The sequence below is a fragment of the Pollicipes pollicipes genome, unplaced genomic scaffold, assembly GCF_011947565.3.
Source record: "Pollicipes pollicipes isolate AB1234 unplaced genomic scaffold, Ppol_2.1 Scaffold_2555;HRSCAF=2994_pilon_pilon_pilon, whole genome shotgun sequence".
Taxonomy (NCBI): domain Eukaryota; kingdom Metazoa; phylum Arthropoda; class Thecostraca; order Pollicipedomorpha; family Pollicipedidae; genus Pollicipes; species Pollicipes pollicipes.
Window position 1 is genome coordinate 20,199,908 of NW_023596136.1, and position 14,846 is coordinate 20,214,753.

The following is a 14,846-nucleotide window of genomic DNA, read 5'->3' on the forward strand; positions in this document are numbered from 1 at the left end:
GCTCCAGCTGGCCGGCGGCGGGCCGGCGGCGGCGGCAGACGCGCGGTCGATGGACCCGCGCCCGTCGGGGCCGCTCCGGCCGCCCGGCCAACTCCTGAGTGATTTGCAGCCATCGCACCCTGACAGGCACCGTATGGGTTCGTCGGTTCGGTTTCAACAATAGTGGCACTTGAAGAGGCGGCACCGTCTGCACGATAAATGGGACGAAGAGTCACTGCAATTCCGTCACTTCCGCGTGGCTGACTGAGACGCGGATCTGCTCGAATCTGGCTGCCAAGTCCTCCAGCTCGTCCGCAGCGATGGCTGCGATCTGACAGCTGCCGCCCAGCTCGGCTGACTGCCGGTGCGGCGCTGCGGTTTATCCTCGTGATGTGAGGGGGAAATCTAGCTCTCGCTGCTCGATAGTCCCTCGCCTCACCATACCTTTCCTATCCAATCTAGCTCTCGCTGCTCGATAGTCCCCCGCCTCACCATACCTTTCCTATCCAATCTAGCTCTCGCTGCTCGATAGTCCCCCGCCTCACCATACCTTTCCTATCCAATCTAGCTCTCGCTGCTCGATAGTCCCCCGCCTCACCATACCTTTCCTATCCAATCTAGCTCTCGCTGCTCGATAGTCCCCCGCCTCACCATACCTTTCCTATCCAATCTAACTCTCGCTGCTCGATAGTCCCCCGCCTCACCATACCTTTCTTATCCAATCTAGCTCTCGCTGCTCGATAGTCCCCCGCCTCACCATACCCTTCCTATCCAATCTAACTCTCGCTGCTCGATAGTCCCTCGCCTCACCATACCCTTCCTATCCAATCTAACTCTCGCTGCTCGATAGTCCCCCGCCTCACCATACCTTTCCTATCCAATCTAGCTCTCGCTGCTCGATAGTCCCTCGCCTCGCCATACCTTTCCTAACCAATCCAGCTCTCGCTGCTCGATAGTCCCTCGCCTCACCATACCCTTCCTATCCAATCTAGCTCTCGCTGCTCGATAGTCCCTCGCCTCACCATACCTTTCCTAACCAATCTAGCTCTCGCTGCTCGACAGTCCCTCGCCTCACCATACCTTTCCTAACCAATCTAGCTCTCGCTGCTCGATAGTCCCTCGCCTCACCATACCTTTCCTAACCAATCTAGCTCTCGCTGCTCGATAGTCCCTCGCCTCACCATACCTTTCCTATCCAATCGTCCATTGGCTGCACCGTGCCTCGCTCGTCCCCCGTTAAATTGTGCAAAACGCGCTGTCATCCAATCGATCGCCACTTGTTTAAACGGTGCAACCCGCAGTGCAACAGATATTGCCTGCAATGCAGTCGGCGACGCCAGTGGTGCAGTCAGTGCCGTCACTGGTGCGGTCAGTACCGTCAGCAGTACAATCCGTGCCGTCAAAGATGCCGTTGCAAGCACTATTAGTGGAATACTAGCAGCAACCGCCGTTGGTGCTGTCCTTACGACCAGCGCAAATTCACTAACTTCAGTGGTGCACGCGGAACAACACAGGTAGCAGCAGTATGTGAATGGTGAAGCGAAGCATCAGAACCACCACTGATGCAGTCGGGATCACCAGTGCTGCAGTTGGGACCACCAGTGATGCAGTTGGGACCGTCAGCAGCGCGGTCTGCACCGTCAGCGGACCCTCGTGCCGCCGAGACGGTCGCTGCCGGCCGCTGTCGGCCTGTGATGCCGTCAGGTGTCTCCGTTAGCGCCGGTGACGGACGATGGCAAGCCGTCACGCCGGATTCAGCAGCCCCTCCCCCTCCCCCTCCCCCGCAACAACACGTGGCACGGCCTGTTTCGGTGCCGGGCGAAGCAGAGGGGTGCCAAAGGCCGGCACGGCAGCTGCTCCTACAACGGCCTATAATTTTGTGCGCACTTATTTGACGCAAACCCACTAAAACAGCCATTCGGCCTCTTTGATGCCCCGAGCACGGCTCGTTCGTGACGGTAAGCGGGGCCGTATGGCTGGCTGCAGCAACAATACGGGGATCCCAGCTGCTGCCGCCTACTCTCCTGGACTAGGTAAGGCGGGAGGGAAGGGGGAGAGGGTCCCTCTTGTCTGCTTCAAATAAAGTTACAGCCGAGCCTGCGCCGGAGTGGCGTTCGCTAGGGGACACTCTCACTCACTTAGAGGCAAGCGGTAAGCTATTGGTCCAAAGCGCAGAGCCGGCTGGCGTTCGGGCTCCGGCACTGAGTGATATTACTGCGGGGCATGCTGTGGCGCAGCAGACCCCTAGGTCCGGCAGCCAGCGGCCTGATGTGGACCCAGGTCACCTGGTCACACCCGTGGCCGTCCCGCGCCCCGGCCGTTGCCGAAGTCCGGCTAAGGTCACCGCACACCGTGCTGTCTGGGCGCCGACGCGCCTGACGATCGTCCAGGTTCGAAATGCTCAGATCCTTAAGCAGTCGGCTTCGGTTCGCTCCGCATGAATATGTGGCCTCATGTATGATGCTGCCAGCGGTGGAGTCTCGGCAGCGCCCAAAATGGAGCTGGAGGCATTCATTGGTCATGACGGCTGTCCCGAGCTGACAGAGGGCGTGTTTACGCCATGACGAGCCGGCAGGAACCGGACACGCCGTGAATCTGTTGGCAGGCGCCGTTCCGCACGTCTGCGCCGAGCGAATCCCTGTCATGCACCCGGATCAAGCTGTGGTCTATAAGTAAGACACCTCCAACCGGTACGTGAACCGCGTCACGCCCTGTCGCACAGGGCCATTGTCTGTTTCTGGAGGCCGGGCGCAGTTGATTTGGGATTCGACATGGTTGTCATGATGCATGGGAATGCCAAATGCATCGGACATGCCAGGCACATGCCAAAGATTACCTTTGCAAGAGAGTCCGCATGATAAATGCCACGTTTGCATGAGAGTATAGTCGTTTAAAGCGATGATTGAAAACGACATACAAATTATGCGTCATCTTATCTACCACGTAACCCACAAAACGTCGCACTAGTGATGAACGGATTCAATTAACCGCATTCCTTAATTCAATTAACCACAAGGACTGGAGTTCAATTTCCAACCGGTCACAAGTGACACCAATGACCTTCGATGGAAGCAGCGCGGATATAGCGACAGCTTCCCTCCGTTCTCACCACAGCAGCCGGGGCCGTCGCCCTCTAACCACATTCGTCGAGTGCGTCGGCAGCGTTCAGGCCCTGCATCGACCAGCGACGCTCCAGCCCGAAGCGCCCGGGGTGCCCAACAGGGCAGCGGCTGGCAACCCGGGTCGCCCAACAAGGCAGCGGCTGGCAACCCGGGCCGCCCAACAGGGCAGCGGGTGGCAACCCGGGCCGCCCAACAGGGCAGCGGGTGGCAACCCGGGTCGCCCAACAGGGCAGCGGCTGGCAACCCGGGCCGCCCAACAGGGCAGCGGCTGGCAACCTGGGCCTCCCAACAGGGCAGCGGCTGGCAATCCGGGTCGCCCAACGGGGCAGCGGCTGACAACCCAGGCCGCTCAACAGGGCAACGGCTAGCAACCTAGGCCGCTCAACAGAGCAGCGGCTAGCACGCCCCATCGACCAGTCGCTCTATCGGACCGATAACTCCCCTGCAGGCCGAGAAGGGTCCTCGATCCGACCCCCTCTGATGTGATACCGCAGAGCGACACAGCAATGGCGTGGGCAGGACCGGCCGGCCCAGGGTGTACGGCCGCCAGGTGGTGGGACATGCGATGGAGTGGACCGTCCTGCGATGGAGTTGACCGAAGCCACCAGCCCAGGGTGTACCACCGTCAGGTGATGGGACAGGGAGCATCTACGGGGCGCAAGGGGCGGCAGGAGCGGCCGTCAGAGGTCTGCATATGCATCCCCCTAAAAGAAGTCCTTTGTACTGTTATCAGCCACAAGGCCACGGTATTCACCACCAGTTATTGTCACCAGTGGAGGCTTGTTATACTTATTCAGAGATTGCCGGAATCTGCATCGCCGTTGTCTCTGTGATTGACACTATTACACAGCCTCTAAGGTCTTAATCGGCATCTTGGAATTTGCACAGGTTGAGCTGATCCATCGCTGCCACCTCTGTCAAACCTGCCGTTACCACCTCTGTCCCAAACCTCCACCGCAGCCACCGCTGGCTCTATTCCAGTCACCCCTCCAGCCCCGGACTGCTGATGGCGAACGCGTGCCACCTTTGGGAACGGTGAGTCAGCCATGACAGCCAGACGCGTGGCAGGACGTGCGGCATCGCTGGGCCGGCGGCCTGGCCTGACGGGCACAGTTCAGCGACCCAGCCCACGCCCCGCTCCCCTTCAGACCAGCCGTCGCGCGACACTCCGCCCGGAGCCCAGCGACCCGGCCCACACCCCGCTCCCCTTCATACCGGCCGTCGTGCGACACTCCGCCCGGAGCCCAGCGACCCGGCTCACGCTCCGCTCCCCCCGGACCGGCCGTCGTCCGGCGCTTCGCCCCGGGCCCAGCGACCCGGCCCACGCTCCGCTCCCTTTCAGACCGGCCGTCCGCCCGGCGAACTTTGACGGGAATTTCCCCGGGGATTGCGCAGCGGCGTTCAGTGTCCCCGTGAGGCAGTGAGGGCCGGCTAGTAGCCGAAAATACGAGCGGCCGGTGAGAGCAGCCCCCGCCGAAGGATTGGTCGGGCGCGAGCCGAAGGGAGGCCGCCACACACCGCGGGAGGGGTCGCACAAACACCACGCGAGCAACAAGGATTCGTCCACGCAGCAAGGAGACCACTGAGGAAGGCTTCTGATTTATTGCAAACACCCGTCATAAATAACCGAGTGAAGAAGTGCAACAAGTAAAGGAACGGAAGGCCGCCCGCCCCACCTAGCTTTTCGCGTCGGCTTACCCCCAAACATCGCCGACCCAGGACGGACACCCATCCCGCACAGCGCAGGAACTGCAAAAACCCACCCGACGGCCTGTCCAACCCACACCGGTATTGTTCAAAGATGTACTTGTCAATTACCGCCGGACAGAAGTGGGTCAGTTTTTCGTGCGGATCAGGGGGCCACAACGAGGTCATTGCAGGAGAGCAGCGCCCGGAATGAGGGCGGGGAGGCCCCACGGCTATAGCGGGGATCCCCAGGACCACAGCGGCGCGAACACCTGGACTACAGAGGAAGCGCCCCGAAGAATTAAGAGGGGCGGCCACTGGGACCTGGGCGAGAGTGCCTCCGAGCGCGAGGACCGGTCCGATTAGATGAACGGCGCCAGGCCTGATGGGATTAACTCGAGCTTTTGGAGGATTTTTGGGTCGTTCACAGCGCCAGCAGGTAAAACGCGCAGGGAAAAAAGATGTAAGCTTTGAGGGAGTAGGCTTACGGCAAAAATGTGGCTGAATGAAACACACAGAAAGCTGCATTAAGCCTTCCCGATTCATTCGGTATGTTATTGTTGCTTTTTTTGGCGGAAGTCCCCAACGTTACGCTGTCATCTCTAGATATGGGCACTATTTGATAATGTACGCTAGTAGTTCTCCCGCAGAGACGGCACCTCGTCCAAAACCTTTACAGTCGGAGACGAAACACCAGGGGACAATATTGGAGTTGTTGGGAATTCGCTGGGGTTGAAAATCTGCTTTTAGAACCAGAGCTTTCTACTCATCCCGTAAAACAAAAACAAAAAATAAAAAGCGTACTTGATGCGCCAATCCTCCCAAAAGCCGGATGTTTTCGTTTCAAGCAGATCTCATCGGCCGAGCGTCAGCCAACGCTGGTCTGAGCGGCCGTCGTCCCGCGCCGTTGATCGGACTCAGCCCCCCGTCATGGTCTCACCTCCACCGTGGTCAGAGTGGCCAGGATCAATCGGGTCGCCTTATTTCGACTTTCTATCTGTCCTATTGCCCCTTCTTTACGAGAGACCTGGCCTCGGCCGCACATTGTGACCGATGGCACGGCGTTGCTGCTGATAAAGCACGCCACCTGTATGACCCGGACGGACACCTCTGCTGACCAGCTGGCCAGGTCACCTCCAGCCCAGCCAGGCGTGTCTGCGCGGCGTCAAACTGATCTGGCATTCCTCACCTGCGAGTCGATCTATTCGGGGCACGGCCGCTGGTGGTGGAAGGTCAGCCGGCGACAACGGCGATAAACATCGGAACCGGAGACAAGCAGAAAAATGGGCAGATGAAAAAGTAGACGAACTTGATTTGTTCATCACCACTGAATGGTAGTTTATATAGTGTGAATGGTACACTAACATAACATAAAATACTTGATAACCACTCTATGCAGCTGCTGCATATATCTGTCCCGATCTCTTCAGATCTCGACCTCACATGGATCTCGTCCTAATTGTCTCCCTTCCAGACTAATCTTATCCGGATGCTCTCAGCTCTAGCCGACCTCAGCTGATCGGTCTCCCTCCAGACCGACCTCTCCCTGCCGGTCTCCCCTGGTTGATCTCGGCTGGCGGGTTTCCCCTGGCTGAATTTGGCTGGCGGGTTTCCCCGGGCCGATCTTGGCTGACGTGTTTCCCCTGGCTTATCTTGGCTGGCGGGATTCCCGGCCCAATTTGGCTGGCAGGTTTCTCCTGGCTGAGTTTGGCTGGCGGGTTTCGCCGGGCCGATCTTGGCCGGCGGATCTCTCCACCAGACCGGTCTCTTCCCGTGGGTCTTCTCTCCAGGCCCACCTTCTCCGCGGATCTTGCCGCAGGTCTAGCCCCCACACTGACCTCGGCCCAAGAGTGTTACCTCCAGAGCGATCTCAGCTCGCGGGTGTCGCCTCCAGAGCGATCCCAACTCGTGACTGTTACCTACAGAGGGGTCTCCCCTCGCGAGTGTCACCTCCAGAGCGATCTCCCCTCGCCAGTGTCCCATTCAGAGCGGTCTCTCTTCGCGAGTGCCACCTCTAGGGCGGTCTCTCTTCGCGAGTGTCACCTCCAGAACGACCTCCTCTCGCGAGCGTCACCTCCAGAGCGATCTCCCCTCGCGAGTATCACCTCCAGAGCGATCTCTCCTCGCGAGTGTCACCTCCAGAGCGGTCTCCCCTCGCGAGTGTCACCTCCAGGGCGATCTCTCCTCGCGAGTGTCCCATTCAGAGCGGTCTCTCTTCGTGAGTGCCACCTCTAGAGCGGTCTCTCTTCGCGAGTGTCACCTCCAGAACGACCTCCTCTCGCGAGTGTCACCTCCAGTGCGGTCTCCCCTCGCGGGTGTCACCTCCAGAGCGATCTCTCCTCGCGAGTGTCCCTTCAGAGCGATCTCCCTTCGCGAGTGTCACCTCTAGAGCGGTCTTCCCTCGCGGGTGTCACCTCTAGAGCGGTCTCCCCTCGCGAGTGTCACCTCCAGAGCGATCTCCCCTCGCGAGTGTCCCATTCAGAGCGGTCTCTCTTCGCGAGTGTCACCTCTAGAGCGGTCCCCCCTCGCGGGTGTCACCTCCAGACCGATGTCGTCCCACAGGCCTCCCCAGAGGGCCGCCCTCGCTCAGCGTCCCGCTCCCCAGACCAGCTCCCGGCCGGCTGGGGAGCGGCAGCTGAGAGGATCTCACCTCCAGGCTGATCTCGTCGCTGGCCTGCGCCACGTAGCGCTTGCCGACGAGCGCGGCGGCCACGGCCGGCGTGTTGATGTCCGAGTCGTCTCCGACCAGAAGCCGGTGGCCGCGACCGTCGAGCTCGAACCAGTTGAGGATCGGCGCGCAGTTGATGAGCGGCCCGGCGATCTGCGAGAACCGGTGCAGGTAGTCCGCCACCAGCGCCTCCACCGCCTCCTGCAGCAGAGCGAGTGGCGCACGGGGTCACGGCAACGCACAGCCACACGGACAGGCGGGGATCCTTCTCACTTACTTTGCCGCACTGGAAGGCGATTGGATTACAGACACGCTGAAACATCCATCAGACGTTTAATATGATCGTCTTGATCTTTCACGAGCTCTTGAAGGGAGGAGGGAGATCGGAAAATCTCCTTCATCAAATTGACATAATCGTTTTCACCGCATCACCATCCAGTTTTCGTCCCCACGTGGAGTGATGCCTCGAGCACTGAAGGTCAGTTCCGCTTCCACGTGATCACTCAAGCAAACGAATACATCTACAGCAATTCCACTTCACATCTGAGCAGTAGCGATAAAGTGACGACTCATCGATGCCCGCTGAAGTATCGCCGGTGCTAAGGCAACCCGTCGGCCGGGGTGACGTGTAGTGATTGCCAGGTCGGGGAACGATGTGCAGTGGTTGCCAGGTCGGAGGACAGGATGCAGTGGTTGCCAGACCCGGGGACGAGGCGCCGTGGTTGCCACGCCGGGGAATGAGATGCAGTGGCAGCCAGGTCACATTCGGCGGGATAGTCACGGGTCGCCATTTGAGGCCAAGGCCGGCGTGGAGAGACAGCGGCGTCTGGCATGCGCCGGGCCAATGAGAAAGAACGGTCGGCCACGTCGTAATCATCTTTGGATTACTGACGCGGCTCAGCTGCAAACAAGAAACTTAAAGCGGCGTGAGGCGAGACCAGCTTCCCATGCATGGTCTTTGCGGCGACCCCTTGACCCCGTCAACCCTCTATCGCGCTGCATGAATGTTCCATCTGCAAGATATACACCCTGTCACGGTGCATGTCTATGATTTAGACACAATGCCGCACTCTCAGTGTTACCGCTGGCGAAACCGCCACACCTCCGCAGCCTCAACGCCGCCCGACACGGGCTGAATCCCTGCGGCGCCTGTCGGTTTGGTAGGTCAGCACCAGCTGCCAGCAGGCTCCCCGGGCGACGCTGACTACAGACTCTCGGCCCGAGGTCGGGTCCGGGTCCTGCAGCAGACTGGAGCCGGGCCGCATACCGCCGCCGGAGCCTCCTCACTCATCGCAGCACTCCGTCGGCTTCACGAGATAATCAAACACCACCGTCGGCTGTTTGGAATGTCCGGCCGAGACCCACCAGCTCCAGTTCAGGGTGCCAAGGTGGAGCGGTGACGTCACTGGTATCAGCGGCGCCGGGCACAGCTTCGCTGGAAGAGCGCTGCATACTGGACGGGCTGCGGCCCATCCGCTGGCTGGGACCACACTCCGCCTCCGCCTCTTAATAATCCACTGATGAATAATCAATACTGCTGAATAAACAAGGTACCGGCCGGGCCTCATAAGGCGGTCAATACAGAAAGTAGGAAGACAAAGATCTAGGTAATACTAGTTTGGCTTGCATATGCCTTATTTCTCTGCTCTTAATGTATTAGTTAAATGTTATTGATAGCAAATGAAGAGTGCATGAGTTACCGTGCATGCAGAAGTATGCTGATTTGTATGTTACATTATTTCATTAGCCAAAGCGATGAGCCTGAACAACAGCTTAAATAAATCCCTTCCAGAAAAGCCTGTGAAGTTGCATGCCATGCCGGTAGGGTTACTGTCCAGACGGGACCAGGACCGCGGCCGCTGTACCTGGCCAGCCGCCCTCGGCGCTCGCCCACCGAGCGGTGCCGCACCTCAGCGGCAGGAGCGGCGTCTGGCCGCCGGCCCCTCGACCGAGACCGGACGGCTGAGTCACGCTCGGGGAGGAGTGTTCCCGCCCTCAGTTAACACTGCGCCCCGCCCGGCACGGCGCCGGGGACTGGCGGCGGGGGCGGGCGCACCTGCGGCGCGGGTGGGACTCGGTCAGCCGGGGCAGGCGTCGGCTGATCGACACCCGGCGTCAATGTCGGCTCGCTCGACTTGTGGCGAGGACGTTGTATCGCAGGAAAGTATCCTAGTACCGGCGTGAGACTTTGGGTCCTGAATCCCGATAGATCATGCATTGCTGGGCGCACGAACTGCGTAGGCCTTGTGCACCCAGATTGCATGGTTGATGTTCTGTACGCAGGAAGGAGCTCAGCTGCATACTCGTGCGTAACGAACGCGCTTGGGAGTGGCCGAGCAGCGCACATACGTCACAGCTGCTCTCAGCTAATGCCGTGTGTTGGTGGAGGCGAGGATTCACGGCCAACCCGAGCCGCCAAGGCCACGCCGTATACAGAATGTCTTTCATCGTCCGCACAGGCCAGTCCCAGAGCTCAGGCTGCCGGACTTATCTCGACTGACCTTTCGAGAGCTTGCCCAGCCGGTGGGTCGTCCGACCGATGTCCAGCCGCCAGCTGAAGCTCTGAAGATGACGACACCAACTACGCTAGCAGCCTGATCCGCAGCCCCAGCCACGCGGCGCAGACTCGGGACTCAGCTCGGCCGGGATCCGACAGACCAGCGCAGTCTGGCCTCAAGGCCTCGCCGGCGCCAAGGACCCTCTCGATCGGCCGGCGACGCACCGTCAAACCAGCCCCGAGACCGCGGCACCTGTCGCTCGTCCGGACAGGGCAGCTTCACGGTCACGACCGGGAGGCATCCGGTGACAAACAGGCTCGTGCGTCCCGCGCGGGCTGCAGATCGCCGGCGTCCGGAGGCGTGCCGTGATCCAGCCCGGAATCCAGAGACGGAAAAACACCTGCTGCCGGGGCTAAGAAGGCCAGTGGAAGACGACTGCCGTTTCACGTGATGATGTGATGTCACGGACATTGACCTCCGTGATGAGTGGGTGTTGTCGGCTGTCTGAAGACATCGCACGAAGTGACTGACCAGTCTGAACCACTATCGTCGGCCTCGCACATCCAGCAGTTTTCCTTTACATATACTCTGACGTTAAAAGGCATGTTTTAAATCATGAAGAGTTACACCTCAGTACTAATGGAGCTATTAAACACTGCCTTATTACCTTGCCCTGTAATCATAGAAAGGCTCAAGCCAACGACATTGACGACGGTGGTGGGAAAACCTGCAGTGAAACGTCGGTATAGACGGATACGAGGTGTGCGCGGGCGAATATGTCTGCGACACGTTGATGATCGTATGTTGGCTGCGAACATCAAATTGTTGATGAAAGCGGTCAGCCATTTGTTACGTGCATGTGATACAAAACGGGGCGGAGAAAACACGGCAGGAGCAGGACATACTAAATATCCTCCAAATGCGTTTTTCTTCCAGTAGATAATCCTGATCCCAGAGAGAAGCTTTTCTGTGGCAGCAAATCTCGAACAGCTGAAATATTGATAAATGATGCTTTGTGTTCGGCCTACATTATGTACCAAACAAAACCATGACCAAACCAGCATGCATAACGGCATGCTGAACTCCCTTGACGTCTGCGCCATTGCCAAAACTTTGCAGGCAAATTACAGCGCAAAGAGAGTGCCCCAGCTGAAGACAATAACAGTAAATGAGTCGTGAACGTGTGTCCCAACTTTCTACATCTTCAACTCAAAATATTTTTCAAGCAGGCCTAACTGGTATCTTTAAATATTGGGTCCCTCCGCCGCACCCCACTCCGGGCTCGTGTGGCACGCGCACCCGCTTCAGCTCCCCCCCCCCCCCCCCCGGCGGTGCGCTAATCAGCGCCCCCCTGTCGCCGAGCAGCGGCGTGCGTGAGCTGGGTCATCAATGGTGCGGCGGCGGGCCGTCGGTCACGCCGGGCGCGCCGCCACCTGAGCCCGCAGCGCCGGGCATCGATCTGACCACACGCCGCCGCAGCCAGGCGGACCCCTTCCGATCGCTTCCGCACCACTTCCCAAACACTTCCGGTTCACTTCCGGTCCACTTCCGGCGGTCGGACGAGGCCCGGTCGCATCCTGCGGTGACTCCGCGAGAGGCGGAGATCGGCCGGCCGGACGGGCAGGGTGACTGGACCGCTGGCACCCCATGGTCGCATTAACGCGCTCCGGACACGCGAAGCCGCGTTGAACAAAGTCGGCGCCGGACCTTACGGACAGCCGCAGAGCTGCCCTGTATGCTGCCGCGGTTGTACGCCTCCGGCGCGCGCCTGATCTGCAGCCTGGGATAGTTCATCTCGGCCGCAGGGGCACACAGAGAGCCGATTCAGGCCACTGCCGGCTCAGAGCGGCGTCCGGCGCCGCGTGCGGTCCAGTGGGCCGCGGCGGGGGCGGATGAGGACAGACACAGCTCAGCGAGCGGCCGGGCCGAGTCGCACGCCCGCGGCGTTCCGTCGAGACAGCGGGTGGAGCGAGGCGGATAAACGGACGCTGTTAGCCGAGGCGCGCCAGCAGTCCTAAAACGATGCCGCATCGCGATGTCACGCGTGGGGTGCGCCGAATGAGGGCCGCCTCGGCGAAGGAGGCTGGGAGGACCAGGTGGATGACTAATCACAGGAGCGGCATTGACATGGTTCCCGCGTCCACGGCTCGGGGGAGGGGCTTTTCCAAAGAAATGCTTTCGACCGATGTAATTTAATGGGGCGGTTATGTCTCGTTTAGAGATGACGACATGCCACAAGAAACTCGATGAACGAGCAGTGCCTCATAGTCGGGCGATACTATCACATCACTCCACGATCAAGGGTTAGAGAGGTGTTCGGACAACCGAGTCAATCCGCTCTGGTAGAGTGCGGTCATAAATAGCAGGATCTGTGAGCCCATAACAGGCCATTCTGTGACCTGACCTCGACACCGACCTGATCAAATACTTGACCCGACTTTCGTCCCGGGCGTGTCGGAGGTCAACGTGACAGATGTGATGTAACGTGATGGGTGACGTCACTTCCTGGACGTGAAGTGACGGTGACGGACGTGCCGTTCTTCCTTCACCCCCTCTGGCAAATGGACGCGATCATTTCCGCCCAGGCCGGCAAGCCGAGCCTTCCTCCTCTACTTTCGGGATGCCTGCCCTGCCCGTCCCCTGGAATGTTGACCCTTCCCTCGGGGCGTACCTCGGAGCTGCAGGCGGTCAACTCGCGCTGGAACTCTGCCGCCATCTCCTCGGGCGTCTGCGGGGCTGCGCCGCACGAGCGCCGGTGCCGCGGACGGGGAGGCCGCGGCGAACGTAGCCTGCTCAGCCGACCCCAAAGCCCACCGCCGCCGCCGCCGCCGCCGCCGCCAGGGCCCGGCGAGCCCAGCCGGCCCCAGAGCTTGCCACCGCCGCCGCCGGGGCCCGGCGAGCCCAGCCGGCCCCAAAGGCGGCCGCCGCCGACCTCCTCGGCGGCGGCGATGGGCGCGCTGCAGCGGTCGGGCGTGCGGTAGCGCACGTAGCCGTCCGTGCCGACCAGCGTGCCGGGCTGGGAGCGGGCGCGGCCGGCGCGGCCCGGCCGCTGGCGCAGCACCACCCCGTCCAGCGCGGCCGGCGCGGCCGGCTCGGCAGGCGGCGCGGGCGCCGGCGAGCGGCGGCAGGCGTCGCAGGCGCGCTGCAGGCGGTGGCGCGCCTGGTCGCAGCTCGGCAGGCGCAGCGAGGCCATCAACTGGGCGGGCCAGGCGTCGTCCGCCGCCACCACCATGGCCCGGAGGACCAGGTGGGAGGAGGCGGACCCGAGCGCGGCCGGGGAGGGCTCGGGCCGGCGCGGGCGGAGCTTCGCTGGCTGATGGAGCGTTCGCGCGCCGCCGGTCCGTCGGCCTCACCGCGGCCTCCCCGGCTCACAGCAGCACTGATCCCGCCGACCGCGATCCAGCCGCCGCCGGCCCCCGCCCGCCAGCAGCGCGGCCCGCTGGCCCGGCGCCGACCCGGTCGTGGCTCCTCCACCTCCACCGCCCGTCGACTGCCGCCGCCGGCGCCGCAGCGTCGGCCGCGACGAGCGCCACCGTCGGCGCCGATGCTGGGTCACGTGACCGCGGACCGGCGGCGGGCGGATCACGGACCGTGTTACGACGGACATTCCTGCGCGCAGCCGGGCGGTGTTGGCTTCGGTTTTGACACGTGGTGGCAGCATGCGTTGTGGGCTGGTGCGTTTGTCATGTCTCGCAGCAGCAGACGCATTGCGGAGTGCCACCCACCGCCACACGCCAACAGACAGATCAGCTCACTTTGTCCGGCACTTCTGAAATGTCTCGGCCCCTTGCATAGAGCTGCTACGGTAGCTCATGGAACTCAAGAGACCCCTCGTCACCATCCGGAACGCCGTCTCCACCTGCGGTTGTTCACATCTGACGGGCCAGCCGGAGAGGCATCTCAATCCTAGCGCAGACGGCGACGGCTCCATCCCCGCGCTGTCAGCCGGGGCGCGCGCTAATCTCCCGCGACAGCCGCGCTGCCACCAGCGTCATTCAGCCTGCGACACAGCCGCGCCGCGCCGCATTGTGTCGCGCGCCTGGCACGCGGCGAATGCGGCGCATCGGGACCATGCGGAACCGGGGCAGCGCACCCGGCAGCGGCTCTGTTTACCCGACGTTGGCGGCGCGGCGGGAGCGCCGACCGACGCGCCGGCGACCGACGCGGACCTCCCCGGCGGCCCCGGCGTGGCCTCACGGCGCTCGTTGACGCCGGTGGGTGGTGGCGACGCGGCACGGCCCTCTCGCGCTAGAGCGCTGCGCGCGTGAGAGGTACAGGTTGTAGCAAAGGGCCTGTGGGGCTGGTTAGGTCGGACGGGTTCGGTCAGAGACCGGCGAGGACTGCCAGGATCAGGTCACGTGTCTGATTCAGCCGGCCACCACGGGACGGCAGTGAGCGGCAGCCCCCCCCCCCCCCGCCGCGCTCCTCTCCCGCGTCGGATCGCTCTCAGCGCGTCAGCCCCGGTGATGACGGCTCCGGCGGCTGACCCGCCGGCGGAGCCGCTGTTGACGCGGCACAGGGCGCCGCCGCCAGCCGGCACGCCATCTGATGAGTGACGACATAAGCTGCGCCGGGTCGCCTCCCTCTCCAGACCGTCAGGACGTGAACATCCGCGCCGTGGCTCTGGATCTTGATCCATGACCCGAGCGTGCCGGCTAGGCCGCCATCCCCCTCCCCTCCCCCCCCCCCCACCACCACCATGGGTGATGCTAACTCGGGGGGGGGGGGAGGGGCGTGGAGGACATGCTCCTGTAATAATATTGAAAATTAGGATTGCTCCCAGGATAACGATTTCTCAATACAGAAGCTGTCTATCTCCCGGAAGAAACAAGCGCCCACGCCCACGTCTACGTCAATCAGCAGTCACACTCCTCAGTCACCTCCCACTGGGCA

General features: G+C 61.6%; 1 protein-coding gene across 1 annotated transcript in view; it reads right to left on the minus strand.

Moving 5' to 3' along the window:
* The window catches only part of LOC119105427 (rho GTPase-activating protein 33), a 51,345-nt gene that overhangs the window by 19,089 nt on the left and 17,410 nt on the right, over window positions 1-14,846 (minus strand). The window contains exon 2 of the mRNA XM_037228895.1: window positions 7,438-7,656. Coding sequence (XP_037084790.1) covers window positions 7,438-7,656 — 219 coding nt within the window. The remainder of the gene's footprint in view (window positions 1-7,437; window positions 7,657-14,846) is intronic.